The sequence below is a fragment of the Rissa tridactyla genome, chromosome Z, assembly GCF_028500815.1.
Source record: "Rissa tridactyla isolate bRisTri1 chromosome Z, bRisTri1.patW.cur.20221130, whole genome shotgun sequence".
Lineage (NCBI taxonomy): Eukaryota > Metazoa > Chordata > Aves > Charadriiformes > Laridae > Rissa > Rissa tridactyla.
The window spans coordinates 48,654,056-48,680,282 of NC_071497.1; the positions used below are offsets into that span (position 1 = coordinate 48,654,056).

General features: G+C 39.0%; 1 protein-coding gene across 2 annotated transcripts in view; it reads left to right on the forward strand.

Moving 5' to 3' along the window:
• Positions 1–25,619, forward strand: part of CEMIP2 (cell migration inducing hyaluronidase 2) — a 53,474-nt gene extending 27,855 nt beyond the window's left edge. For both annotated transcript variants that reach the window (XM_054184771.1, XM_054184769.1), the window contains exons 7-24: positions 867–1,036; positions 3,525–3,734; positions 4,109–4,314; positions 4,893–4,962; positions 7,735–7,863; positions 9,519–9,607; positions 11,673–11,804; positions 12,310–12,345; positions 13,098–13,253; positions 16,073–16,250; positions 16,745–16,960; positions 17,669–17,877; positions 18,393–18,578; positions 20,061–20,280; positions 20,876–20,971; positions 22,128–22,276; positions 22,903–23,009; positions 23,769–25,619. In XM_054184771.1, the coding sequence (XP_054040746.1) occupies positions 867–1,036; positions 3,525–3,734; positions 4,109–4,314; positions 4,893–4,962; positions 7,735–7,863; positions 9,519–9,607; positions 11,673–11,804; positions 12,310–12,345; positions 13,098–13,253; positions 16,073–16,250; positions 16,745–16,960; positions 17,669–17,877; positions 18,393–18,578; positions 20,061–20,280; positions 20,876–20,971; positions 22,128–22,276; positions 22,903–23,009; positions 23,769–23,965 (2,756 nt within the window). In that variant the 3' untranslated portion in view covers positions 23,966–25,619. The remainder of the gene's footprint in view (positions 1–866; positions 1,037–3,524; positions 3,735–4,108; positions 4,315–4,892; positions 4,963–7,734; positions 7,864–9,518; positions 9,608–11,672; positions 11,805–12,309; positions 12,346–13,097; positions 13,254–16,072; positions 16,251–16,744; positions 16,961–17,668; positions 17,878–18,392; positions 18,579–20,060; positions 20,281–20,875; positions 20,972–22,127; positions 22,277–22,902; positions 23,010–23,768) is intronic.
• The last annotated feature ends 608 nt before the right edge of the window (positions 25,620–26,227 follow it).

Here is a 26,227-nt window from a genome sequence, read left to right on the forward strand (position 1 = left end):
CCAGTTTAGGCTTGTATCCATTTGTAAGCTTTGAAGGGATAGTGACAGTCTGTATTCAGGCTATCAATAAATGGGAAAAAAAAAACCCAACAAAAAACAAGGGCGGGGGGGGAAATCTTTTTTTTAAAAAACCTCACATAATTTTTTTTTTTTAAGTTTACAGGACCAGATAATTTTCTCAGTTTGTATAGTTTATGTGTCCTCAGAATAGCTGTCTAAGAAAGAGCAAATTTAGGTAGGAAAGCAACTCCTCTTTTCTTTCAGAGAGGGTTGAATACAGCATTTTCTAAAGGTGTTTTGGCCGTATTTTCAGTTCTTAATTTTTCATTGGAATGGATTAGGAGCCAGCATCTTTTAAAGCCAATCTACATTTGTGTTTCATTAAAGGTTTTCTAGATACCTTGGATTCATTTAAAACTTTCTTTGTTTTTGGTCTGTTCTGTTCACAAATTATTGGACTGAGATTAAGATGCACTTGCAAATAAAATGTTGGTATTTGTTTAGGATTAGTTGTCTTACTAAAATAAAAAATATGTAGATGGCACTTTGTTCTGGAAGGAAACATGGAGTACCGCACTTGATTTGTCATCTTGCAACATGCTTAACTATCATTGAGTCAACTGCAGTCTGGAAGGGGGGAATTTGCTTGGGGTTAGCTGGGTTAATGTTTGTCATCTCACGGTTTTATGCTTTTTGTGTGCCTTAGCACAGAAAAGCTAAGAGAGAGCAGCACGTTGAGGTATTAAAATGCAGGGGGTTTGTTGGTGCGATTAGCTTGCTTATATGAAATAAGTTTGGTTTGGTTTTAATCAATGACAACTCTTTTTTTTTTTTTTTTCTTTTCCTTCAAAACTGTTTTTGGGCAGAAAATCCACAGTTTCCGCATGTAGGAGAAATTATTGATGGAGTGGACATGAGGGCAGAAGTCGGAGTTCTTACAAGGAACATCTTAATCAAGGGGGAGACAGAAAATACCTGCTATCATGAAAAGGAGTGTCAGTTCTTCAATTACGATACATTTGGTGGACATATCAAGGTCTGGAAAACATTTTAAAGTAGCTTTCTGTCATGTAAAGGCATACCGAGGGCAAAAAGATGAATGCTAAACATGGAGGGATTTGAAAACTTCATATCAATTCATACAGTTGCTCTGTGTAGAAGTCACTTCGTTCTCAGCTTTTGCAAAATTACGTTTAACTCAATAGGACTTAGTCTGCAGAATTGGAGGAAGGGATATCAATGCATGAAATGTGTGGCAGGGATTAAACCTCATAAGTGACGTCCATGCACGTGTATCCTGTAATACACCAGAATAAAGTTTGATCTCCCTTTTCTGGCTTCCCTGCTTTCACTGCCTTTCTCCTTCCCCAAGTGTTGAGCATTGAATCCTAGAGATCTGCCTCATCTGAAATTGGGCAGTAGAGAGGCATGGAGAGGAAAGAAACGGAGTTGGACCATGGTGGTTTTTTATTTAATTTTTTTAAAAAATTGAAAGTAGTAAGATTATGTAAAGGAAACTGCTTCTAATTTCTTGTATTACCATAAACATAAAGAAAGCTGGGACACAGTAGTGATTTCGAAACTAATATTTAAACTTGTATTTACACATGTTTTTAGATGAAAGGATTGAGCAGCAGTGACCAGCTCTTCACTGATGCTGGAGAAGTTTGAGTTCTTTTATTTTAAATGCAAATGCATTTGTGCACATTCTGTGCTGGTCACAGTTTGAATTTCTCTTTCTAATATATTTGGATGCAGATTTCAATTTTATAGTGGTGGACATAATGGTGGGAAAGAAAATATGCCGTTTCCCCACTGTGTGGCAGCTTTTGTTTTGTGAAGGCGAAGTAGGTGGGCTCAAAGCACTCTTTTGTGTTTAAGATAATGTAATGAAAGAAGGTAATGGCAAGCTGTGAATCTTGCAAAGAGTGACCTTGATTGCCACAATAGCACAAATACAGCAGACCCCTGGGATGTCTGGAAGATAGAACAGAAAACAAACATTTTGAGTCATCAAAGTTGTTAAACAGTTCCCAGGAGACGGTTCAGAGTAGCTGAGTTTCAGCTGCCAAACCCAGACTTCAGCACTAAAAGCATTTTCGGCTTATGATAATCTTGCTGCTCAAGCAGAGGGAGCCGAGGCACATTAGCAAATGTTAATGGCCTCAGGGGTTTTGGTCATCCTGGATTTTCTGCTGGTCACGGGGACAATAGCATAAAGGAGGCTTAGTGGCAGTGAGGAGAGGCATTGGTTCGAAGTTATACAACCGCATTAGTGCTTTTAAGTGTTAAGAGTCGGAGATCTCAGGGATGCCTATCTTTGACCATCCGTCTGCATTTTAGGTGTATAAATCTTAGGAGTGCAATTAGAGGAGAGGGGGGGAAAAAGTCAGTATTACTTACTTCCCCAGAGTACAAAGTACTTATGAAAATGGTTATTGTTGATAAATGCCCACTACAGCTAAGTTAATGAAATAATAAAAAAGGGTTTTTTCTCAGCTTAGCTCCTGGCAGTTTAGCTGTTGCACTTGGTTTCTGGTTTTGTAGCAGGTTAGGTGGAAGAAAATACTTTTGCTTTCCTGTGTTACTAGTACAGCCCCCATTTTACTTTAGTTTAGGTAGTGTTACTGTTGAAGCTGTATGATTTCAAAGGCAATTTCATATCTTCCTTAACAATGAAGTTCCTCTGGACTACTGTGCCCAGTTTTGGGTTCCCGTTGCAAAGAGGATGTAAACGCACTGGGGTATGTCCGGTGAAGCCAGTGTGTGGGTCTATGTGATGATGGGTGAGGAGCAGCTGAGAGAACAAGGCTTGTTTGGTGTGGGGAAGGCAGAGAGAAGGGATCTCGGTGCTGTCTTTAGGCACTGGGGAGGGTTCAGGGAGGCCAGAGCAATTCTTGGAGGTGCGCAGTGGTAGGACAAAAGGCAATGGGACCAAGCTTCCACAAGGCAAATTCTGCTTGGGTACCAGGAAAATTAAAGGGAAGAACCAGTTGACATCAAACGAGCATCTCTGTGGCTGGAGGTATTCCTTGGGCAATGTACTGAGCAGCTGTCTTTAAGCTGACCCTGTGCTGAGTGGGTGACTGGACCAGGTGTCTCAACAGGTTCCTTTGAATCTGTATTATTCTGTGGTTTTATTCAACTAAGCCTGTCCCAGGTGGGCTACGCTGGTACAGCTTCTGTATAGACAGGCCCTGGTGTGGATGGCTTCTGTTTATTTGGACAGTATGTGGTTATACATAAAGAATATTTAATGTGCCAGCTGGTAAAGACCAAACAGTGAAGTGTGGCAATGTGTCTGGTGAAAATTGACTTGTTTAGCCGTATGGGGATTTAGCTTTTATGAAGGTTACTCTTTTACAAGGCAGTAACGATTGTTCTAACTCTTGCTGTGTTGGCCTGTGGTAACTGTGTACCTCTAACTTCTGTACATCTGGTGTGGATGATGTATTAACTTACATTTCTGTTGGTTAAAAAGCAAATAGTTGGCTATTCATTCTGGACTTCTCATTATATTTTAGATTTTTAAGAATTTCACATCTGTTCATCTCTCCTATGTGGAATTGAAGCAAATGGGCCAGCAGCAGATTGGGAGTTACCCTGTTCACTTTCACCTTTGTGGGGATGTGGATGAAAAAGGAGGTTACAGTTTTAAGACATACCTGGAAGGTCTTTCCATTCATCACTGTTTTTCCAGATGTGTGACTGTTCATGGAACTAATGGCTTGCTGGTAGGTGCAAGGAGAGTAAAACATACTGCGTTATAAAGAGCTTTTAGAGGAAAAAATAGTCCTCTCCGTTCTTTGACCTTAATGCTCAACAATGTTTTTGTATTGCAACAAACAAATGAACAAGTACAAACAGTATCTTACTTCTAACAGTTCTTGCCATTCTGTTTTCTCAGATTCTTACAGGCAGCTAAGCTCTCCAGACATAGTAGTGTGTTTGTAAGGGATAAATAAAACTGTGTGCTTGAATCATCTGAACTGCTGATACTGAAGCTTCACTCTGCAGCTGTGCCAAGACAGTAAAACTAAATGGTACTTGTCAAATAAATCTCAGTAAATGCTATTGCTACTGACATAATGAACTCTTATTTCTGCAGATAAAGGACACCATTGGCTATGACACACTAGGTCACTGTTTCTTCACAGAAGATGGCATTGAGCAGAGGAATACTTTTTTCCACAACCTTGGGCTAGTCACGAAACCAGGCACTCTTCTTCCTACGGATAGGAACAGCAGCATGTGTATTGGTATTAGGGATAAAGTGTATGGAAGTTATGTCCCAGTGCCAGCCACAGACTGCATGTGAGTATTTCATGGTGAAAAAGTAAAACCAAACCAGCTGCAGCAGTTAAACTGCTGATAATCTCTTGACCACATAAGATGGGAACATTTTTATGTATAATTTAATGAATGCAGACACCTTAAATGTAGTTCACATAGTGGTGGTATTAAAAAAAATAAAAATTAGCATTTAGTCTTTTATTGAAGAGAGAAAATAAGTTGTTTTGTAGGAAGGTTCTTGTTTTTGCGATGCTTGTTCAACAGACTTTTAAGGGTGCATCTTCTGTGTAAAGGCATGCAATTCTCAAGTTGTCACTACTATTTTTTCTGCATACTACTAATCTCTTGGAGAAGCTTGTTTTTTAACAAGTTTATCATTGCATGAAGTATCTGAACAACATTAAAAAAAATACCGTGAATTGAACTAAAAAAAGAAGCATTTTTGACTGCTAAATGAGGGGGATTGTGAATTTTATTTCATATGTGAAGTAGTGACTTCAGACATCAGTTTAACTTTTTCTGATGTGCTTGTTACAAAGGGGAGATATTTCTGTAGGAGCTAGAATTTTTTCATAACATCTTTCTGAATAATATTTCAGGGCGGTTTCGACATTCTGGATTTCTCATCCCAACAATCATCTTATAAATAATGCAGCAGCAGGTTCACAGGTAAGGCGTATGGATGTAATTCAACAGAAACTGTTCATGGCAATGGTATTTCTAAAACTGGCATTTGGCATTTACACTGCTAAAAATACACACTTTTTTATTTTTATATATGAATATGTTCTTTTTATATTTGGCAGAATATTGGCATTACAAGTGCTGGGTTTGTCTAGGTGTGCATTTAAGAGATGCCAAAAATCTTTTTTCTGGCTGGAACAGAAGAGATGTCTTCCTCTTTGTAGTTAATAGACCTGACAATAGTGTCAATGTGTGTACATAGAAACAAATCTTTTATTTCCAAAGAACTAGTGCATTTCATGTTAAGGCTTCTGTAGCTTCTGTAGGTTGTTGTGAGTTTACTGTGTGACTGCTCTGCAAGATTTCTCTGCATAGCAGTAGTCATTGGAATGAGAAATGACTACAAAAAAAAGTACGTTGTGTAAGAAACAGCTAAAACACTTTTATTGTCAGTCATTAGTCACTTGTCCCAGCAGTGACTACTGATAAATGTTTTTACTTGTTGTGAACCTTATGTTGGTGCAAATCTCTTGTCACGGCTGCTTGCAAAGTAAAGCTGGACTACTCAGTATGTGTTGTGGAGGAGGGGGCTGAAGCCTCTTCTACGTTGAATGAGAGGCTGAGATGTGTGTGGTTTTGAGTGGATTTTTCTGAAGAGATCGGTGGGAACGGAACACAGGGAAGACGGTTGTTGTTGCAAAGGCTCCAGTGCAGGAAGTAGAGTATGAGCGTGTGTCAGTTTCTTCTTAGGCACAGAGTACATAATAAACTGCTTTTAATAGAACAGAATTCAAAATATTTAAATGATTTGAAATACCTAGAGTATAAAAAAAAAAATTAGAAAATTTTTTTCTGCTTTTTGTGTGGTCTGGCTTTTTTTGTTTGGTTTTTCTTTTTTTTTTGGACAAACTTTTCTGGTTGACTACCACTAGGAAGGATCTGGATACACTTAGCAAATCAAGCTGATTCTTCTCTTCCCAACACAGTGTCTTTCTACTTACCCTGCTTTGTGTAATATTCCTTTACCTTGTTTTGTCATTGCAGGCTATGTTAAAGTAAATAGCTTTCTTGATCTGATGCTTAAAACCAGCAAAGTTTTTTCTGCCTCTGTAGAGTATCACAGTAAATTTTAACTTCTATTACCAGAATGTGCCTGGTCGGAGTAACATTTGTCTATGTTACGAAGCTTGCCACTCTGATATACCTCCTATGCATGGATCTAAGCATATTGGTATAAAGGGACTACAGCTTATGTTGTTTCAGAAACGGAATACTTCAACTGTGTTGATAACAAAATCTGCACTATAGAGCTTTTGCTGGTATATAAAATATAACAATTCACAAGCAAATAAAATAATTCCATTGCCCCACCCAGCTCCTTCATTACACAATGAAGCCTATTGTAAGGGTGTTTCGGCAATAGATGTTTCTTTTGTTTGAGTTGTATATGAGAGAGAGGGTTGGAAAAAAACCTTTTTCATTTTTCTGAATGCTTGCAAGTGCTTCAGGAGCTTTTAAGTTTATTAAACTTTTTTCCAAGCATCAGGAAGTGTTTTGGATAAAAATTGCTTGAGTCTGCCAAGCACAGAGCTGCATTTAATTATATGTGAAGTAACATTTTGGCATTTTTATTAATGGAACAACCACATTTGCTTTGGAATTGTTAATCACCAGCAATGTCAAAGTGTGTCATCATTACGGATGGGAATATGTTACTGAGAAGCAGAATTTCCAGGACTGTTTGGAAAATTAGTACGTCCTCAGAGTGAAATGCGTGAAATCCTTTAAGTCAGAGTGAATTTCTTTATCCACATTTCTTGAACATGAGGATGATGACTATTTTTCATGAGGTGGAACACTTAGTATGCAGGGTTTCTTTAGCTGCTGTTTAACGCTTTACTGTGCCTTACGTGATGATTCTTTTTTATTATTATTATTTTATATGGGCACAGAGCGTGTGGTCAGACAAAATTTTTCATGTTTGAGGTATCTGCTATGCAGGTGCTGTTGCAATGCCACCTCTTGTGAACCCCGATGTGGTTGAAAGGGGAACTTTTATGGGTCTCATTTAGCAGATAAATCCAGCTTCTTTAAGACCAGGGATGTTGAAGAAGTGGAGAAAATGAACAGACGCTGAAATTATTACTGCATGTTATTGGCACAGTGCTCTGAACTGGCCAGACTTCTTGATGTGATTTTTTTTTTTTTTTCCCCTTCTTCTGAAAGCTCTTGTGGGTTTTTTGTCTGTGTCATTAAATTCTGATGGGAGCAGAGATGAACAAACCTTCGTCAGACTGTAACCGTAAGGAGGAGAGGAGTGGTTTTGAGTATTTTACTGTAAATGGTATGATTTACTAGTAAACAAAGGAAAATCAAGCGTGTGTGATGAAATGTAACTGAAATGCAAAAATTACATTAACTCCGTCACTTTTCTGATTTGAAATACAAGAGAATCTTAAATGTGTGGCATTACATGGCTCTGCTGAGAAGCAATACACTTCTTAAGTGCATATTATTCACTAGAATATAGCCTTATTTGCAAACTTCTGCTTTCTCGCTGGTCTCTCATTTGGAGACTTCATTTTGAAAAACATATTCTATTGTGCACAGTTGTTTTGGGCTATGTTCTTACTTGCTTTCTTACTTAAAATATCCAAGTTCAACTTAGTGTATGCTGATTTTGTGATTTAGACGCATCAGCGGTGGTAGCAGTATCAGACTCACTTATAAGTAATGTCATTCTCTGCTTACTTGCAGGATGCTGGAATATGGTATTTGTTCCACAGGGTTGCTACAGGAGATTCTCATAGTTTAGCCATTGAAACCAAATCAGAGCTTACACCCCTAGGAATCTTCTATAACAACCGGGTTCATTCTAATTTTAAGGTAATGTACTATCTCATTAAAAAAAATTCAAGGATTGTAACTATTCTATGTTAGGACTTGTCTGTTTACATTTCAGGCTGGTTAGGTGGTGGATTCATGCTGTGTTTGAACTGCATGATTCTATCTAGGTGTTGTAGAACGGTGTATAATCGGCATGTGTATGGTTTCTTGCCACAATTCAAGTAATCACTGTGTATAATGTGCTTGTAAGGGACAAACAACTAAAATCAACTAATACGTCTAATGAAACACACTTTCTCAGAAGTAGCATTTTGGATGCTACACCCTTACTGACCGCATTGTTTTCCACTCTGACGAAAGCTGACCCTTGCAGCATCAAATTTTATTACGGTTGTTCTTCATCTAATAGCTTCCTGGAATAGCTGTGACTTGTTTTCCTGAGTTGCTAATTTACAGGAACTCAGGTGTTTGCACATGGTAGCAGTCTCTGACTAGAGATTGAGCTTCCAGGTCACCTTCAGGAGCCCACTCATCAGCAAGAGTTAGAGGGTTCTCCGTGTAGATACAGGCATTCAGTATTGTTTTATTAATGTGACTTTAGTATCTCTTCCACATTCGGCTAAGTGAAGTTACAGTCCCTACATTAATGACTTCATTTGGAATCTAGCTGCTCTGTGTGTGTACATATATGTATAAAAATGTAATGACAATTACAAAGCCACCTAGCATTAAATATTTGTGTTTGAAGCTTACCTAATAAAGATCAGGATCACTATTGCTTTTTTTTTTTTTTTTTACCAAGTGAAATTGATGTTATTTGACAGTTGGGTGTCTGGGATACCAAGAAATGATGCACTGTTTTATAACAGTTGTGTTAATGGTGTGTTTGGGACTGCAAGGCATTTGTTCAGATTGGAATTAAAACATACTGCATACAAAAGTGCATTGTAAAGAAAAAAAGTGTTTCAGCTGTGTGGCTCATATTATCTTTAAACAAGAGTATCAGTTCATGTTCTAAAATTCCGTGTTAAAAGAGCAAACTCCACTAGCAGGTCTGAGGATCTTCTTGTGTAGGAGCACTCAGTTGTAATCATAATTTGGATCAGAGGTGAAAGGAGCTGCAGGTATTTGTGTATGTAATTCAGGTTAAACAACACAAATGCTTCCTTCTACTTCTGTTTTCTCAAGTAAATTATTTCATGCTGGATTATTAAGTTTCAAGTTGATGATTGGTTGAGCAAAAACCAGCTTCAGTGGTGAAGGTAGTTTAGTTTTAAAGTGAAATACAAAGTATTTTTCACAGTGTTGTGGTTTTTTTTTTTTTTTTCCCCATTTGTGACAGTATTTTGAATTCACCACAAGATTGACTTCCATATTTTCCAGAACAGCATCTGGAAATAAGTGTAAAACCTCAAATAGATGTTGTGAAAGAAATCTGAAATTAACTTTATTGATTTTTCCATTACTTTTTTTTTTTTAGTCCCAGGCTATTCTTTTCCTCTGCCAAATTAGCATAGACAGATGCTGTTTTTTCCTTTGACAATGTCAATTAAGGCCAAACTGAAAGACCAAAGAGTACATGTATTGGAAAATACATGTATTGAATGCAATGTAAAGTTTAAATTTTAAAAATCTAATGTTTACGTGATTTTTAGTTCTGGGTATTATGAATTTTCTTTCCTTGCTTGTTTCAGGCTGGTTTGTTCATTGATAAGGGTGTTAAAACAACTAATGCTAGCGTTGATGATCCCAGAGAATATCTTTGTCTGGACAACAATGCAAGGTAAAGGATATTGTCCTTCAAGTGAGTGAAAAGTGGCAAAATTCTGAGATTGGTCTTACATTCACATGAGGGAAAAACATTTTTAAAACAACATAATTATTTAAAATTTATTTATAAAATATTAGTTAACCATTGCTCATTAATGTTACAGTTTATTAATGTTACAGTTTATTAATGTTACAGTTTATTAATGTTACAGTTTATTAATGTTACAGTTTATTAATGTTACAGTTTATTTATAAAATATTTAACTAGTTCTAAATAACAACCAAACAATAAGTTCATATATATTCTTTTCCCTTATTTGTTCATCTGTTTTGGGAACAACAGAGCATGGTGTGCCTTTAAGGGAGGTGGCTGTTTCTTCTGAGCCCTTGCGCAGGGTAGTTTTCATGCTCTTAGAAGTTACTGTTTTTAAACATGCTCTCCTATCATGTTTAAAGTGGTTTCTGGAATTGCTGTTAAAAGTAAAGTCTTATTTTAAAATCGGCTCTTCTGATTTATGACTCAGTTTTAAATAATCGTGAGAAAAAGGCTTAATAGAGCCAAGGAATACATCAATATGCCTTTTGTACTGCTGAATGCTTCCTATAATAGATCAGTGGTAGTTTTACTGAACACTATTTAGAGAGAGAGTACAATCAACCATGTTTTCTTCAGTTTACAGAGTGAGAGAAAATAATGGAGAGTCTAGGAAAACTCCAGGTTATACCGCGCCTGGTTAGTCTTGTCCTGAACTTCAAATAAAATAGCCTGAGATAGTGGCCAAGTGACAATATTGGATAACTGTATCTGTCAGTGTTTCACTGTGATAACTAAGCATTAGGACTGAAAATGTATTTCATAAGATTATCTTTATTTCTGGTTGACCTGTGTTTAGAATGAGGATAGCTAAGTGATAGTTGCAGAGAGTGAAGTTCCTAATTTTGGTGATACTCAATACTTCATGATTTGGAAATGAACTTGCTAGTTCGAAGTTTTGACGGCAAACCCGTACAACCCTTGTGGATTACCTCAGTCATAACAGGTAGTCAAGAGGGACATATGAGGGGCAAAATGCCCGGTAAGAGTCTGTAGGGTGTTGACAGGGCGTTGACAGAGGATGTGAGAAACTCAGTGCATGAGATGGGTTTCACATTTCACATCAGCCAAGGAAGTATTGAGGCACTCTGTAACTACACGAGGCCACTAAGCATTGTGCATGTAACAAAACTGGAGGGGTTTAAATGTTAATTGAGGAGCCTGAGACTGTCAAAAACAAACATTCACCCATTCTCCCCTGGGGCGGACAGGGCAGATCCAAAGCACAAGGTGATCAGGATAAGGGGCATATATGTCTTTACCTGCTGAAAATGTATTTTTGTAATTTTTTAAAATGTATTACTTTTTCTCTGGGATCTTGGGAATAATCAAGTGAAAGCTTCCACCAGTCTTTAATCAGGCTCTTTCTTCCTGTTGCTAAAACAGTTTCCAGCCATAACTTACCATAATAGACCATCTTGGTGGCAATGCAGAGTGTCTCGGTTGGAACAGAAAAATATCTCAGGTGTGCTCAAAGAAGGAGCACTCCTCAACATCAGAAGAGTTTGAAAGTTTTGAAGGAGCAGTTAGACAAACCTTCAGCTTTTATTTTGTGTAGCATATGTCAGCCCTGTGTATGCTTCCAAGGAGCTTTAATTCCCTCCATCAAACTTTCACGTTAATGCTGCAATAGAAGTGGGAGCGACTACTCTGGGGAGGGCAAAAAGAAAAAGCAAGGAGATAAAAGAAAGTTAGGTGCAGCTAAAGAAACTTGGGGAGATTGAGCAAAGTCCCGTGAGAGTTATTGGAAAATGGAAGTTTTAAGTTCTCGCTTCATTATACCCCAAAGACACTTTTTTTAGAATAGAGCGCTAGACCTGTCCCTGGCTTTGGCTTCTGTCATTCCAAACGCGAAGCAGAGCGGACTTTGCCCATCAGATGAGCGTGAGTGTTTACCTGTCAGGCTTTCTCAGCCCAACGTATACAGCATGTGTAAAAGAAACTACATTCTTATATTGGGTGTTTGTGTTTTTATCTATGCCAGGTTTCGACCTCATCAAGATGCAGACCCTGAAAAGCCCCGAGTTGCTGCCCTGATTGACAGATTAATCTCTTTCAAAAACAACGATCATGGGGCCTGGGTCAGGGGAGGAGATATCCTCATTCAGAACTCTGGGTAGGTATCTGGAAGCAAACATCTGCATGTTGTTAAGAAGTTTCCCCTGAAGTTTTGTTTATGAAAGCGCGTTACAACAGGGTTATAATAGAAGACTGATGCTTAACTCGAACTTCCCAGTATCTTGAACCAGTTTCACACCATCCCACTGCTTTAAATGAAACAAGATTATATGTGATTAGATGACAATCTACATTAAACAGCAAAAAGAAAATGTGTAATAAAAAGAAGTCTAAAAGTTGGTAGACACAGTAAATTTATGAGGCATCTATGGTTTCCCTGAAACTCTCGTGTTCCTACTTAGAATATATAGAAAATTATTTGATTTTTTTTTTTTTAAACAGCAGCGTTTCTATGAGAGTTATTAAGTCTGTGGTGATTCTAAACTCTGTGAATAGAAAAATTCAGGTTTTCTTCAGGGCATGGTAGTAGGTAGGTGTAGCTTACAGGAGCTTACTGTAGGATAATCCAGAAAGCATGACTAAAGCTTTTAACTTTCTTTTAGGTTTGCAGACAATGGAATAGGTTTGACGTTTGCTAGGTGAGTACTTAATATTAATCACTTATGTTTTTTCCTGTCTAGAATCTTAGAAGCTATACATCTGTCTACTAAAATTAATAGGTATACTTTCATAAGGCCCGATTCTATTTCCAGTGATGCGGATGATGTTATAAAGGCTGTAAACTGACACAATTGCCAAAGCTTGCACTTTAATTCAACCTATACCTGGTTTACACAACAGTTTGCTACCTCTTCACCAGAAGGGTTATGTCTATCCAGGTATTTTTCGTACTGCATGATTCCTTAGGCAGTTTTGACTTTCCTCTTGAACAGTTGAAAGTGAGTAAAGAAAAAGAAAGGGGATGAGCATTTAGAGGGGGCAGAGTCCCTTTCTAATAAAAAAGAATTGAGTAACTCCAGTAGTAAGCCAAAACTGCTGCCATTTAGGTTATGACAGTCTGGTTCTAGGATTGCAAAAGTGGGCTGTTGTGAAAGGAGGAGTGCTGCACTACAAAGGGGAGATAGAAAATGTAATGCTTAGCGCTCTGCTAGCATTTCAAACACTTAGCCTGTAATACTGTTTATGACTGAATGTATTGTTCTGTGTATTGTAAATGAAGTCTAGACTGCTCTGCTTTAGGAGGACTATTACAGAAGTAAAAGCAGGACAGAAGTAGGACTGTTACAGAAGAAGTAGTAGGACTGTAAGAAATAGAAGAAGAAGTAGGACTGTTATAGATGTAAAAGTAAGAGTCTTGGCTAAAAGCTTGTCTCTGACATTGCTTTGATAGTGATGGGAGCTTCCCAAATGATGAAGGTGCCAGCCAGGAGGTATCTGAGTCACTGTTCATAGGTGAAAGCAAGAATTATGGGTTTCCAGGTGGCCGAAACAAATACGCGGGAACTGGAGGAATAGACAACAAGACGCGCACTCTGCCTAGAAATCGGTAAGTATGTTATGAGTGAAGCAAGTAGAAATTACATGAGAAATGTTCTCTGTACCAGATGCAAACACCCTTCTTGCTTGAGTCCTGGGAGAGTAGGAACCTATTGAAGGTGATCCTGTCTTTTTCTTTTTAACAATTTGTGTGTAGCTGTGTCACTCTCACCTTTCTGCTGAGTCAGTTTCCAGCTGATGCTGCCACAGGTCACTCTTCCTGAGTGATTTAAGTTAACCTACTTAATGAAACAACATTTGGGCTGGGAAGAGAGAAAGGAAAAGCTTTCAGGTGAAAGGATTCCAAGGGTCGGTTTAGGATTAGAAACTACAGTCTGTCCGTGAAAAATCCCAGTCTGTGACCGTGATCCTTGTCTCTTCTCTCTGGCTTGCTGTGATGCTTGTTTAACATAGTGCAAGTCCTACCCTCGCCAGAGAATAGAAAAGAAGGGTGAGGTAGGCCTAGGCCACCCTGGATTTTTGCTGCTTAGCCATTTAGTGAAAAGAAGTTAATGTGGTGATGATATATAAGGTATTCAGTCCAGTTGAGCAGAATCACAGAATAGTTGAAGTTGGAAGGGACCTCTGGAGGTCATCGTGTCCAACTCCCCTGCTCAAGCAGGTCCACCTAGAGGTGGTTGTCCAGGACCACGTTCAGGTGTCTTTACAATATCCCCAAGGATGGAGACTCTATAACCTCCGTGGGTAACCTGTGCCAGTGCTCAGTCACCCTCACAGTGAAAAAATTTCTCCTTATGTTCAGGATGAACCTCCTGTTCTTCAGCTTGTGCCCATTGCCTCTTGTCCTATCACTGGGCACCACTGGAAAGAGCCTGGCTCCATCATCTTTGCACCCTCCCTTCAGAGATTCCCACCTGAGCCTTCTCTGCTCCAGGCTGAACAGTCTGAGGTTTCCCAGTGTTTCCAGTTGCTTAATAATCTTTGTGGCCCTGTTATGGTTTGAGGAACCAACAACAATTTATTGTCGTTCAGACAACTACTCTTTCAGCTGATGAATCCTTTCCTACCCAGGAAGGGGAATCAGGGGAAAAACATGGAAACCTGAGAGTTGAAATATAAACAGATTTAATAGAATAAGACTAAATAATTAACGTTAATAATACTAAAAAAACAATATTTATATAGATACCAATATAAAATATACAAGGATGATACTTGGCCAATTATATCAGTGGGAAGCTGTGCATTCCCCGCAGCAGACAGCAAACGTGGGACACTGCGAGCACTGCAGCTTTGGGAGGAAGGGAAGGGCTCAGGGGTCTGGCAACCGGGGCAGGAAGTTCTCAGGATTGCCGCCATCAAGGAAGAGCGAGAGCTTCGCAGCAAACTTTCTAATTTATATTGAATATGACATTCATGGTATGAAATAATCCTCTTGGCCAGCCTGGGTCAAATGACAGGGTCTCGCTCCTTCTCGCTCTTTCTCGTTCCTGCACCTCGCCAACTCAAAAACACTGAGACCTCAAAACCCACTCACCATAGCTGGCTATAAAGTAAATATTTTCACAAATTCAGTCACTAGCGTCTTCTAAATGTGCAATTTTCCCTAGCATTAGAAGAGAGATTAGTCCTGTGTCACTCAAGCCAGGACAGGCCCTTTGTTGGACTGTGTCCCATAGCTCCATGTCTGTTTTGTACAAGGGACAAGCACTCTAGTTGTGGCTTCACCAGTGCTGAATAGATGGGAAGGGTCACCTTCCTCCATCTGTTGGCAAGACTTCTCCCAGTGCAGCCCAGGATATCATTTACCTCTTGCGGCAAGGGCACATTGGCTTATGGTCGTCAAATTGGTTTCCACCAGGACCTGTGGGTCCTTCTCATTGGCGCATAGGGTTGTTCCTCCCTAGGTGCAGGACTTTGCACTTCCCCACGTTGAACTTCATGAGGTTCCCATCTTCCCATTTTTCCAGCCTGTTGAGGTCTGTCTGAATGGCAGTATGACCCTCTGGTGTATCAGCTGCTCCTCACACATTTGTCCTCTCTACAAACTTGCTGAGACTACGTTCATCCCTATCATCCAGATCACTAATGAAAATGTTGTACAAGATTGGAGCCAGTATTGACCCTTGGGGCTGTACCACTGCCCTCAAGTAGACTTCATGCCACCACCCTCCGGGCCCAATCATTCAGCTAGTTTCCAATCCACCCCACTATCCTCTCATCCAGCCCATACTTCATGAGGATCTTATGGGACACAATGTCAAAAACTACTGAAGTTTAGGTAGACCATGTCCACTCCTCTCCCCTTAGCTACCAGACCAATCATTTCATCACAGAAGTTTATCAAGTTGGTCAAGTATGACTTTTCATTAGTGAATCCATGCTGGTAACTCCTGATGACTTTCTTGTCCTTCATGTGCCTTGAAAGGGTTTCCAAGATTAGCTGCTCCGTCACCTTCCTGGGGATGGAGCTGAGGCTTTCCAGCCTGCAGTTCCCTGGGTGTTCTGCCTCGAAGTTAGAAGTGACAGTTGCTTTCCTCCAGTCTATGGGCACTTCTCCCAGTTGCCATCATTGATCAAAGAGCAGGTGGTATTATTCTCATGCTGTATTTCACCTGTTGGGAAAGGGACACATTTGCAAATGTACAGAGATAGCTCTTCTAACAGGAAAAATCAAATAAACAGGGGATTTTTTGACTCATTAGGTAAGTGCAGAAAAAAGATTTCCTTTAATAAGATCTAATCTGCAAGTCATTCTCTTAATGTTGCTTTCTTGATTCCTTTGTGAAGAAATGTATTTGTTACACAGATTCAGGGTTATCATGGGTTTTGTTACAGGATGCTATAAATATTTGCTTGCATTAACAGGACATTTCCAATCAGAGGCTTTCAAATTTATGATGGACCTATTCACCTTACCAAGTGCACATTCAAAAGCTTTGTGACAACTCCAGACAGATTTACCAGTGCAGTTGGATTCTTGATGAAAAATCCATGGCAGATGACACCAAAAAACAACATTTCTCTTGTGAAGTTTGGTCCGAATGTAAGTTTATTACAAGTTTTCTTTTATTCTTGGAAACTACTTTCTTTTCTTCTTGCTGTATTTAAAATCAAGATGCAGGGGTCCTAGGTCATCTTTTCCATACATCCCTACTACAGAGTTTCTCCCTGTGTTGGAAGTCACCCAAGGTGTATCCTTTGTCTCCTGAGCAAAAAATAATACCAAGGGAGACATAGGAGATATGTTGTAATAATGATCTTTTTCATGGCTAATGGTAAAGCTGAAAGGAGACTTTTGTAAGGTTTTGCATATCGTTAGTAATGAGTTTTCAGCTGCAAATATTAACACTGTTAAAAAGCAAGACCTGGCCTGAGCCTATTACTAAAAATCAACCTGTCTGTTTTGCCAGATGCCACTGTCCTTGCCGTAAGGTTTTTAATCAACCTTGACAAATTTCTGTGTCTCTGCAGATGTACAAGTGTTAATCTGTGCTTCGTCTGGGGGGAAAGAATAAATATTTTAATTGTTGTTGCTAGGTTTCTTTGAAAGTCTTCTTTGGAAAACCTGGTCCCTGGTTTGAAGAAGGAGATCTGGATGGTGACAAGAACTCAATATTCCATGATCTAGATGGTTCAGTGACTGACTACAAGGATACCTATGTGGGCAGAATGGATAACTACTTGATTCAACACCCCAAATGCATTAATATTACAGAATGGAGTGGAGTGGTTTGCAGTGGGACCTATGCCCAGGCTAGTACTCTTGTAGCTTTCTGTTTGGGGCAAATCTACAATATGAAAGACTTGCGGGGGCAAGGGAAGTGTAAGAACCACAAAATTACCTATCTTTGTATTTAAAAAAGCTTTGATGTTTCAAGAATACTTTTATGCATATTACACTTTTCAGCTGGTTGTGTTTATCGTGTTCCCTTCAGCATGCAAACTGGGAGTACAGTATTAGATGCTGCAAGGTAAAACCAAACGTGTATGCATGCCAGGACTTCCATGTTGCAACCCTAACTGCTAAAACTTTTTTTTTTATTGGAGGTGTTTTCTTCCACTGGAGTTTTGTGTGTCTTTTTTTCCACAGAGTGGATTCCAAGGGGTTTGTTTTTTTGTTTTTTGGTTTTTTTTTAAATGGAGATGTTAAATACCACCTTCTGAATACAAATCTCATATAGGTGTGATTTCCATTCTAGGTGAGTTTGGCCAAGTACCATAGCTGATTCTACATATTATTTTTTTTCTCCCTCCTTCCCCATTTTTTGTCTGTAAAATGGAAAAAAATCTACAGAAGTTTTTCAAATAGGGCTCTTCTTCAGGACATATTTGTGTATGGCATAACTCAGAACATCAAATTGCAGCGTTTTGACTAATGATGTACTGATCATTCTTCACTGTTTCATTTCCTTTTGCACGGTGTCCGAATCTTTCCTCTTTATCCTCCTTAATATCCTGTAGGTTTATGTCCAAACCTGGAATGGACAGAATCTTTCCATGACTATTGTTCGAGATGAGTACCCAGCTAATCCCATGGTTCTTCGAGGTATTAATCAGAGAGCCATCTTTCAACAATACCAGCCTGTAGTGATGCTCCAAAAGGGCTACACAATACATTGGAATGGAAAAGCTCCAAACGTCACCTATCTTTATCTCATTAACTTCAACAAGTATGTTTACTTTCTTTTATGTCATTGATCCGTAAGGCAATGCTGAAGTAATGTCCTGCAGAATTAGCATGTGTGAGTTTGCAGTCATCAGTAAGACTGGATTTTAGGTTGGGTTTTTTCATCATTACGAATACTGAAGTGTGAAAAGCAAGAGATTAAACAATCGACCTGCACCTAAACTTAAACTGTTGTTCAGTACAGTGTCTTTAAGGAAAATCCTTTGGAGAAGAGAGCATGCAAATAGTGAACTAGAGCAGAGTTGGAGTTTAATAGTTCAGCATACTTGATTTTTGTTGCCAGATGTCTAATGTATAAAATCAAATATATCCTGAGAGTATCAAAATTACTGTAACATTTAATTGAACACTTTGTGTAGAGAGGGAAAGAAAGATCTTCCAGTTGAGAGTTTGGGTGATTTTTGTGTTCCTGTTCCTTGGTTTTTGAGTGATCTGTTTGCTGCGTATTGTCATCTAAACTGTTCCTACAGTGAATCATGCATTTTACTTTGTTTTCAGGAATGACTGGATTCGTGTTGGTCTTTGTTATCAACCAAATACAGATTTTTTTATAGTTTTGGAAGCCTTTCAAAGGCGGTCATCTGCTCTGTCAAGCAAGGTAGAGCGCTACACGCCTGTATCTTCAATGATGGAGCTTGAAAAGAATCGATCAGACAAGAAGTTTTACTTCGACAACAGTACTGGGTAACTTTGTAACTTGACCCTATTGGAAGATGTTGTTTAACCTTAAAATGTCCAGTTTGATAATCTTAAAAACAACTGATTGAGGCATCCGCATAAGAGGAAAGTTGTTGCAAAGGAGCCCAAAGCCTATTTGAAAGAATATTTTATGTGACTTTGAATCTCCAAAATACAGTGGTTATCGTTCCAATACTTTTTCAAGAGCACCAGAGTCACTACAGATATTTCTTACCTTGCGCCTGGGGAAAATGTGGTATGTGGTGTGTTGCCAGAGCAGTGTCTTTCAGGAAGGAACTTCTAAGTTTTCAAAGAAAACATGTGCTGCCTTGTTAAACTGAAAATTCTACAAATTTCCAAGAAGTTTTCTGTTCCAAGTATACTTTAAGAAGGTTATTTTTGAAAATCCTAATCTGTTTTCAGCCTTCTTGAAAGTACTTCTCTTTCAAACGTACTTCGGACAGAGGCCACTGAGACCCTTCTGAAAGTTTTAAAGATATCATCAACTTTTAATAAAATAAGTCTTACATAGAATCACAGGATGGTTCAGGTTGGAAGGGACCTTAAAGATCATCTAGTTCCACCCCCCCTGCCATGGGCAGGGACACCTCCCACTAGACCAGGCTGCTCAAAGCCCCATCCAGCCTGGCCTTGAACAATTCCAGGGATGGGGCATCCCCAACTTCCCTGGGCAACCTGTTCCAGTGCCTCACCACCCTCACAATAACGAATTTCTTCCTAATATCTAACCTAAATCTCCCCGCTTTCAGTTTAAAACCATTACCCCTTGTCATATCATTACACTCCCTGATAAAGAGTCCCTCCCCATCTTTCCTGTAGGCCCCCTTTGGGTACTGGAAGGCTGCATGTTGATCTTTAATTTATAATTTGTTCTCTTATTTATTTTGTTCCCTTATCTGCTACTTTGTCTCTCTGTAGTAAATATGCAGAGGAATGTAGCTTTTGAAAAGACATTTACATTTCTTTTGTCTGAGAGCTAACGGTCAAATGTATAATAGGAGAATTACCAGTCTTTGTGTACTATGAACGTTAATGACTGGTACCCCCTAAATTGCATTTCCAGGCATTTGCAACAGTACAATTACATTGTCCAGTGCTGGTGGGTGAAGCGGAATACCCAAACAGTTACTGCTGGGTATCTGCAAAGATCTGTGATCAAAGAAAACATTTGTGTTGTGCGGTTTGGTTTTTGTTTCCTCCAAGTCACTGATTTGAGGAGAGGCGGTTCTTTTCAAAGCATATCTTTATGAATGCATATCTCCTTTAATTGTTGGGGATTTCAGATATATCAGTAGAGACTTCCTAACTCTAATAAACTGTAAATATTTTGAAAAAGGTTGAACAATGGTGAAGTGAATACTCTAGTTTCTCTGCTTCTGAAAATCATGAAATACAGCTGTTTAGGTTTAACATAAATAGCTATCTTTCCAGCAATTGATCTGTATTCTTTTTCCCCCTTTTGTGTAGATTACTGTTTTTATTTCTTCAAGCCAAATATAATAGGGATGGTCACAGTTATTGCTCATCTCAGGGATGTGAAAGGATCAAGATTGTGACCAAAGATTCAGCAAAAGGAATCAGTAACTGCATGGCAAAAGCTTACCCAAAGTACTATCAAGGACCAACTGTCATAAAGCGGATGCCAGTAAAAACTACTGTACCATGTACAAAATGTGGCACAACTCAGGTGAGATAAAATAAGCAAAAACTTTCATGAACTGTATAGTTGGTGTTTCTGTTTACTCACTTCAAGGCAGAATTTCAGTCTTGCAGCACAGAATACTGCACCTACCAGCTTGTGATGGTCACGTTGTTAATGTCCTGTACGCTAGAAGGCGGGGAGTCCCTCGTAGCGCAAAGGTTTCAGCTTTTGTTATTTGAAAAATATTGTTTCACCTCTCACTGAGTGCTACTGAGAAGGGACATAGGTAGATCTGGTGTCTTGTACAACAGCGTTGTCTGTACTCCATGTAGAGTAGCTTTGCTGCAGAGATCTATATGGTATTGGTCAGCCTTCTCTGTTCTTTGCCTGTTAGCATGAACTTGAAATTGCATTATCCATTTTAGCTGTACAAGCTAAGAAACATACTGAAAGTAAGGAATAAAGTGGGTTACACTATACAGCATGATATTTATTGGCATTGCTAGTACCATAAATAATGCCACTGACAAATGGATGCATTTGCTTTGGAGCACGGGTGGCCTGTTGTAAATTGTCTGGCATGGTAAAGTGTTGAAGATACATGGATCAGTGTACTTAATGTGTTTTGTTTGATATCCAGATGGTGTTCACCAGTGATCCTCACAAAAACTACCTCCTTGTGCAGATTAACTCATCTGGTAAAGAGTTAGGCAGAGGTCAGCAAGCATTTATTTCTGTAAGTATTCTCCATGGTTTTCTTCTAACTGTCATTCTTTTTAGCAGTTTATATTACAGCAGTTGTACAGCTCTACATAATGCTGCTCACTTTTCTTCACTGAACGGAAAGTGTCAGTTCTTAGTTTAAAAACCAAGCATTCAAAAAGCTGATGTTTTAACTGCAGAAAATGAGGCTCCGAAGCTTTGTTTCATATTCAAATTGTTTCCTGCTGGAGAGAAAATTTGTACCAATAAGGGAGAGTTAAAAACTTTGAGATTCATGTTGAAACCTGGATGGATGTACATTTATTAATGGCTGCTTTTGGACAAAAAAAAAACCCAACCAAACACAAACAACCTGTTAGTTAAATCCATTTTTGTGCTGACAGATTGGTGAGTTAATGGGATGAGTTATGCAAGCCAATAAGCTTTGCTAAACTTCTTCAAAATGGCATTTACAAAAGAATCCATAGAGATTTCTGTATTTATTCTGATGCAGTCCTGATAAGCCAGTGATGTGATAAACGTATCAAGTAGTTTACATCACCTTTTCTATTTGGGTGCTGAAGGAGACTTGCACGTGATGCTGTAATAGCATTTGCAGGCATCCTCACGCCACAAAGCTTTGCGTCTGTACATGGTTTACATTCTGCAACGTCAGTGTGTTAGCTTGGTTGTAGTAAAACCCTTGAGTTACCTAGACAGACGAATGGCACATGAGCAGCATGACTGTAGCAGCTGTGGACTTCCACGGGAACGTGCGTGCCGTATCCAAAGCAGTAAGAGCACTCTGTAGGAAGAAAGTGTGCTGCTTCAGGGGCAGATTAACTGTACTATTGCCAAGAAGTCCAGGTGGTGCAGTATCTGAATTTTAGCTTCCCAAAGCAGGAGCAATGACTGAGGCAGATGGTAAGTCACCTGAAACATATGATCTCCCTGTAGAAGCCAGGAACTGAAGGCTCCCGTGCAATTTCAGAAGTCCCACTGAAAGCCTCCCCTCAAGGAGAAGAATTAAGAGGTGCGAGGGAGAAGCAAGTATTTGTAAGGAAATTAGTGCACCACTGTGTCTAAACTAGTTGAAGATTAACGCTTAGTACGGTAGAATCGCTGTTGAATTCATATTAACTTTAAGAAAGAAAGAAAAAGTTCATTTCTCTTTTTCTCCTCCCATTCAGGTCAATGACACTATGTTTTCCTTCAAGGATAATGGTATACTTATTGTTGTAGTTGATGCCTGCATTGGCACAGTGTCGGGAAACAAATTATTTTCTGGAGTAGACATTAAGCGTGTAGACGGATATTTAAAATCTGGAATTCCACAAAGGTACATGTAATGAGCACTTATTTCCAGTATGTCCTGTAAGCTGTAGCTCTGCTCTCTAATGAAGATTTGAATAATGAAATCTATGCAGGAGCACTGAAAGTGGGCAAACATGCATTAAGTTGAGGGGGAAGGAGAAACATAGGAGCATTTTCACAGACAATTTAACCTTATTTGAGAAGACAAAGCAACTCAAATTTTGAACATGTACAATTTTCCACTGTTGCTTGTCTTTCACCTTAAAAAGATTTATTTTTTTTTAACAGAACATCATGTAATAACACTTCTTTGCTTAAAGCAAAAATAACTTTTTGTTTAATAAGGTCACTGAAGGACACTGAGAAGAACTATGTGACAAGGTATCATACAGCTCTCTCCTTATCTAGGGAGAAAACTTATCATTAAAGACAGATTGAAAAGTTAGTGTCAGAAAAATCAAAATTTTAATATTCTAATTTTTGATTAATATTTAAACTTCATTTTTTTTTTGTTTCCATGTCATGAAATGACATGGCGTGAGTACTCTTAAGGAAGTGGACTATGAGGCCAGCTAGCTGTATAATCTTGTAGCTGAATATTAAGAAAACTTGTTTATAACAGCTGCTGTCTCTGCACTGTTTCTGCTGCAGGTCTATCGTTCTACTGAGCACGAGAGGTGATGTAGCAATTCCTAATAATTTATCAGACGCCTTAATGTCCCTGGGGACAGCCAAACCGCCTTATCTTCAGAGTAACGGTTGGTGGAAATTTTGCACATTTCTTTGACACCGCCTTGGTCTGTGTGTTTGTGTTGGCGTGGTGGGTTTCTCATGGGGTGTGTGAAGAGGATGCAGCTGGCGGAGGATGGTTGCCAGTTTGCACTGGTGTGGGCTGCTGTGTTTCAGCCCTCGTTGAGAGGGGGGAGGATGGGCACCCCTTCAGCAGATGGGCAGAAAACCGTTTCTGTTGCCCCGAAGAGCATTGTCTGAAGCTTGTTGCAAGCAGAGAAGTTACTAGCAGTTCTTTGTGCCTGTGGATTACAGAAACAGAGCCCCAGGCTTTTTTCCCAAAGCCTGTGTTTTGTGCCTCACCCAGCAAATTTATTTTTAAACAGTCTCCGGTGCCAGGCTAGTATTTCCTGTTCTAACAAAATTTGAAGATGGAGATGGGAAGCTGTCATTATTTTGAGGGATGATCACTTTATAGGCCACAAGGGGTAGCACATGTCCTGAACGGGCCCTGACACAAGTCCTGTCTGAGAAAGCAGGTTTTATAGCTGTCCCAATAGCTGTGTTTTCAAATTAAGATTTCAGAGCGCTTAATACCAAATATTGAAGAAGGAAATTGCAAATCACTGTTTCCTTGTGAGGTGCACGTGGAGCTGGGAGTAGATGAGTGTCCTGAGTAATGTGGGGGAAGAATTTCTGAGGAGCTTGTCGCTTCCTTCCCAACTTGTCCTGTGTTGTGCTTGGACGGGCTTGGCTGGTTCAGTAACACTGAGCTGTCTTTGTCACAGGAAGCTTGGCCTTTCTGGGCTTCAGAGGAAACTTTAAGCCGTCCTGGGTTAAGCTGTTTACCGGTCCTGCTGGGCATGGGCTCGTTCAAATAGAAAAGTATATCCCTTTACAACTGGAAGAGTATGGCTGTGCCAGAGCAAACAAAAGCCGACGGAAAGACCTCGAGCTTCTGAAGAAGGCTACACGATCTCAATAAAGACTAAGATGTACATAAAAGCTGGGGGAAAAAATGTGAACTAACTTATTTTTTAATTTATGGCATTTTAAACTATATTGTTTTCCAAGTAAATCATGTTATTGTCTGACAGATGTTTGCCAGCATTGACCGCTTGAATGCCAATCTGTGCACCTTCTAGTTGTACAAAATATTAAAGAATTTATTAGTATTTGTATAAACAGGTTTCAGAGATTTTTCAGATGTTTGTATTTACTGTAAACAAGTTCCTTCTGTTTAATACTCCATTTGTATGTAAGAGGGTGTTCATAAAAGCCTTAAATTTTTGATAACAGGTGTTGGAGTGCATATTGGATTACTTGAAAGATTATCATTAAAGTCTCAATAAACAGCTTGAATTGGTCATTATAATTTATGCAGTTATCCTCAGCTGTTTAGGTGTTTTCCTGAGGGTTTATTTAGCAGTCAGCTCAGTTACATTCTCAATCTGCCTTCCAAGGTGTTAAAAGCCAATTTACCTTATGTGTGCAGCTGACTCAAGGGGTTTTAACCGCAGTAAAATTTTTGCTTTGCTGCATGAAAGATGGAGAGGGGGGATTCAAAGATCCAGCCCTGGGCTGGGTAAGGATTGTGTACTGTGCAACTGAGTTTAACACGGCTGTATGTACCAGCATGGCATACAGAGTAGAAAATGACTACCGTTCTTTGGGGTCACTGTTTACTATTCACCCCTAAATATACAGACGCCTGCAAGAGTTACTTCAGTAATCAGCCTGGGTATTAAGGCTGCAGTCTTGTGTACAGCCTGACTTCAGCTTTTTCTTTTAAAGCTTTTAGCTAGAAGGGCAAAGCTGAGATTATTATTCTCAATTTGTTAGGAAACTAAGCTTCTACTCTTGCAGGGATTTTTTTTTTTTTTTTTAAGGCTATCCCAGCTCTAACTTTTAAGTGAATGGAAAGTGCTCTCAGTCATTCAGGCATGTTATATCTTTTGCCTTAACTTCAATTCTTTTAATATACTTATGTTGCTAATTCCTATTGACTTTTATATCAGGTCCATTTGATTTCTTTTGGTTTTGTTGCAATTATTTCACCTTTCTGCAGATAGTGTGAAAATCATGTAGAAGAACTGAAGCACAGCTGCCCTTTTTCAGGATCCTAGTCTTTGAAATCAAATTTCAGAGACTGTAAAGATACATTTCATAATAGGGAACAATAGGTGCCATAGAGCTGAAATGTAACCATAGGTCTAGTAAAACTGACATAGTTCCTTTTTCTTGTATATGCTCTTATTCATTCTAGCTGGTATAATGTATCTACCATTCAGAGATGTTTTGTGCTTTGAATTCAAAATGGAGTGGCTGTTGGAAATGAACTATACGCCTGTCTTCTCCAAAGAAGTTGAAAAACTGTGGGGATTTTTTTTTTTTGTGCTTTAAAGGAGAGGAGGCACAGTAGCAAACCTATTATTCTGTTCAATTAAAATATGCTACCTCAGTGCTACAATTAAACTGCCTGGTCTAGTATAGTTTCCTAAGTGACAGGGGAGGGGAAAGGAGCACAACACAAGAGATGGAGTTAACAAATAGATGACTGATGCTATTTTTATTTTAAAACCAAGCCAAATGGATGATTGTGTATTTTGCAGTTGTTTTGATGCACAGTTCTCTTATAATGTTTAAAAAAAAAAAAAGGCATTTTGTTAGGGGAAGATGTGGTAAATCTTTAAGACTAGGTATAATGTTTGGTGTTACTAATGCAGGGCAGTGTGATTTAAATGCCCTGAGTGCAGTAGTGATAGTGTTTGGGGATTAAAATGGTTTTAAGACTTCTGCTATTCTGTGGGTCATGCTCAGCAGAGAAATACTGATGAGGCAGTGACCTTCAGCCTGGTGAAGTTAGCCATTGTTTATGAGATTCTACTGTTCTAAGCCATCTTGTAAAAACTTGGAAGTGTCAGGGGTATTCTGATGTAGGTCTTACTGGTGGTCAATTGGACCTGAAGTTGAAGTGTTGTCTTTTGTGTAAATTTAAACACTTGATAAATAGCATAAATAAATTTTTACACCTGACAAGGCAATAAAATCTTGGGTCTCTGCTGTTCTTGTATCAAGTAACTTTTGTAGTATGTGTTGCGTGAATGCTGTAAACTGTTCTATTTCAAACACTGATAGACCTGTGAAGTTTATGGAATGTATCCTATTCTTCATTCAGAGACAAGTTGGGAATACTGTGAAAGGAGACACTAACGGTGATTGAAGTTATGGGTCGGTCTCCAAAGTC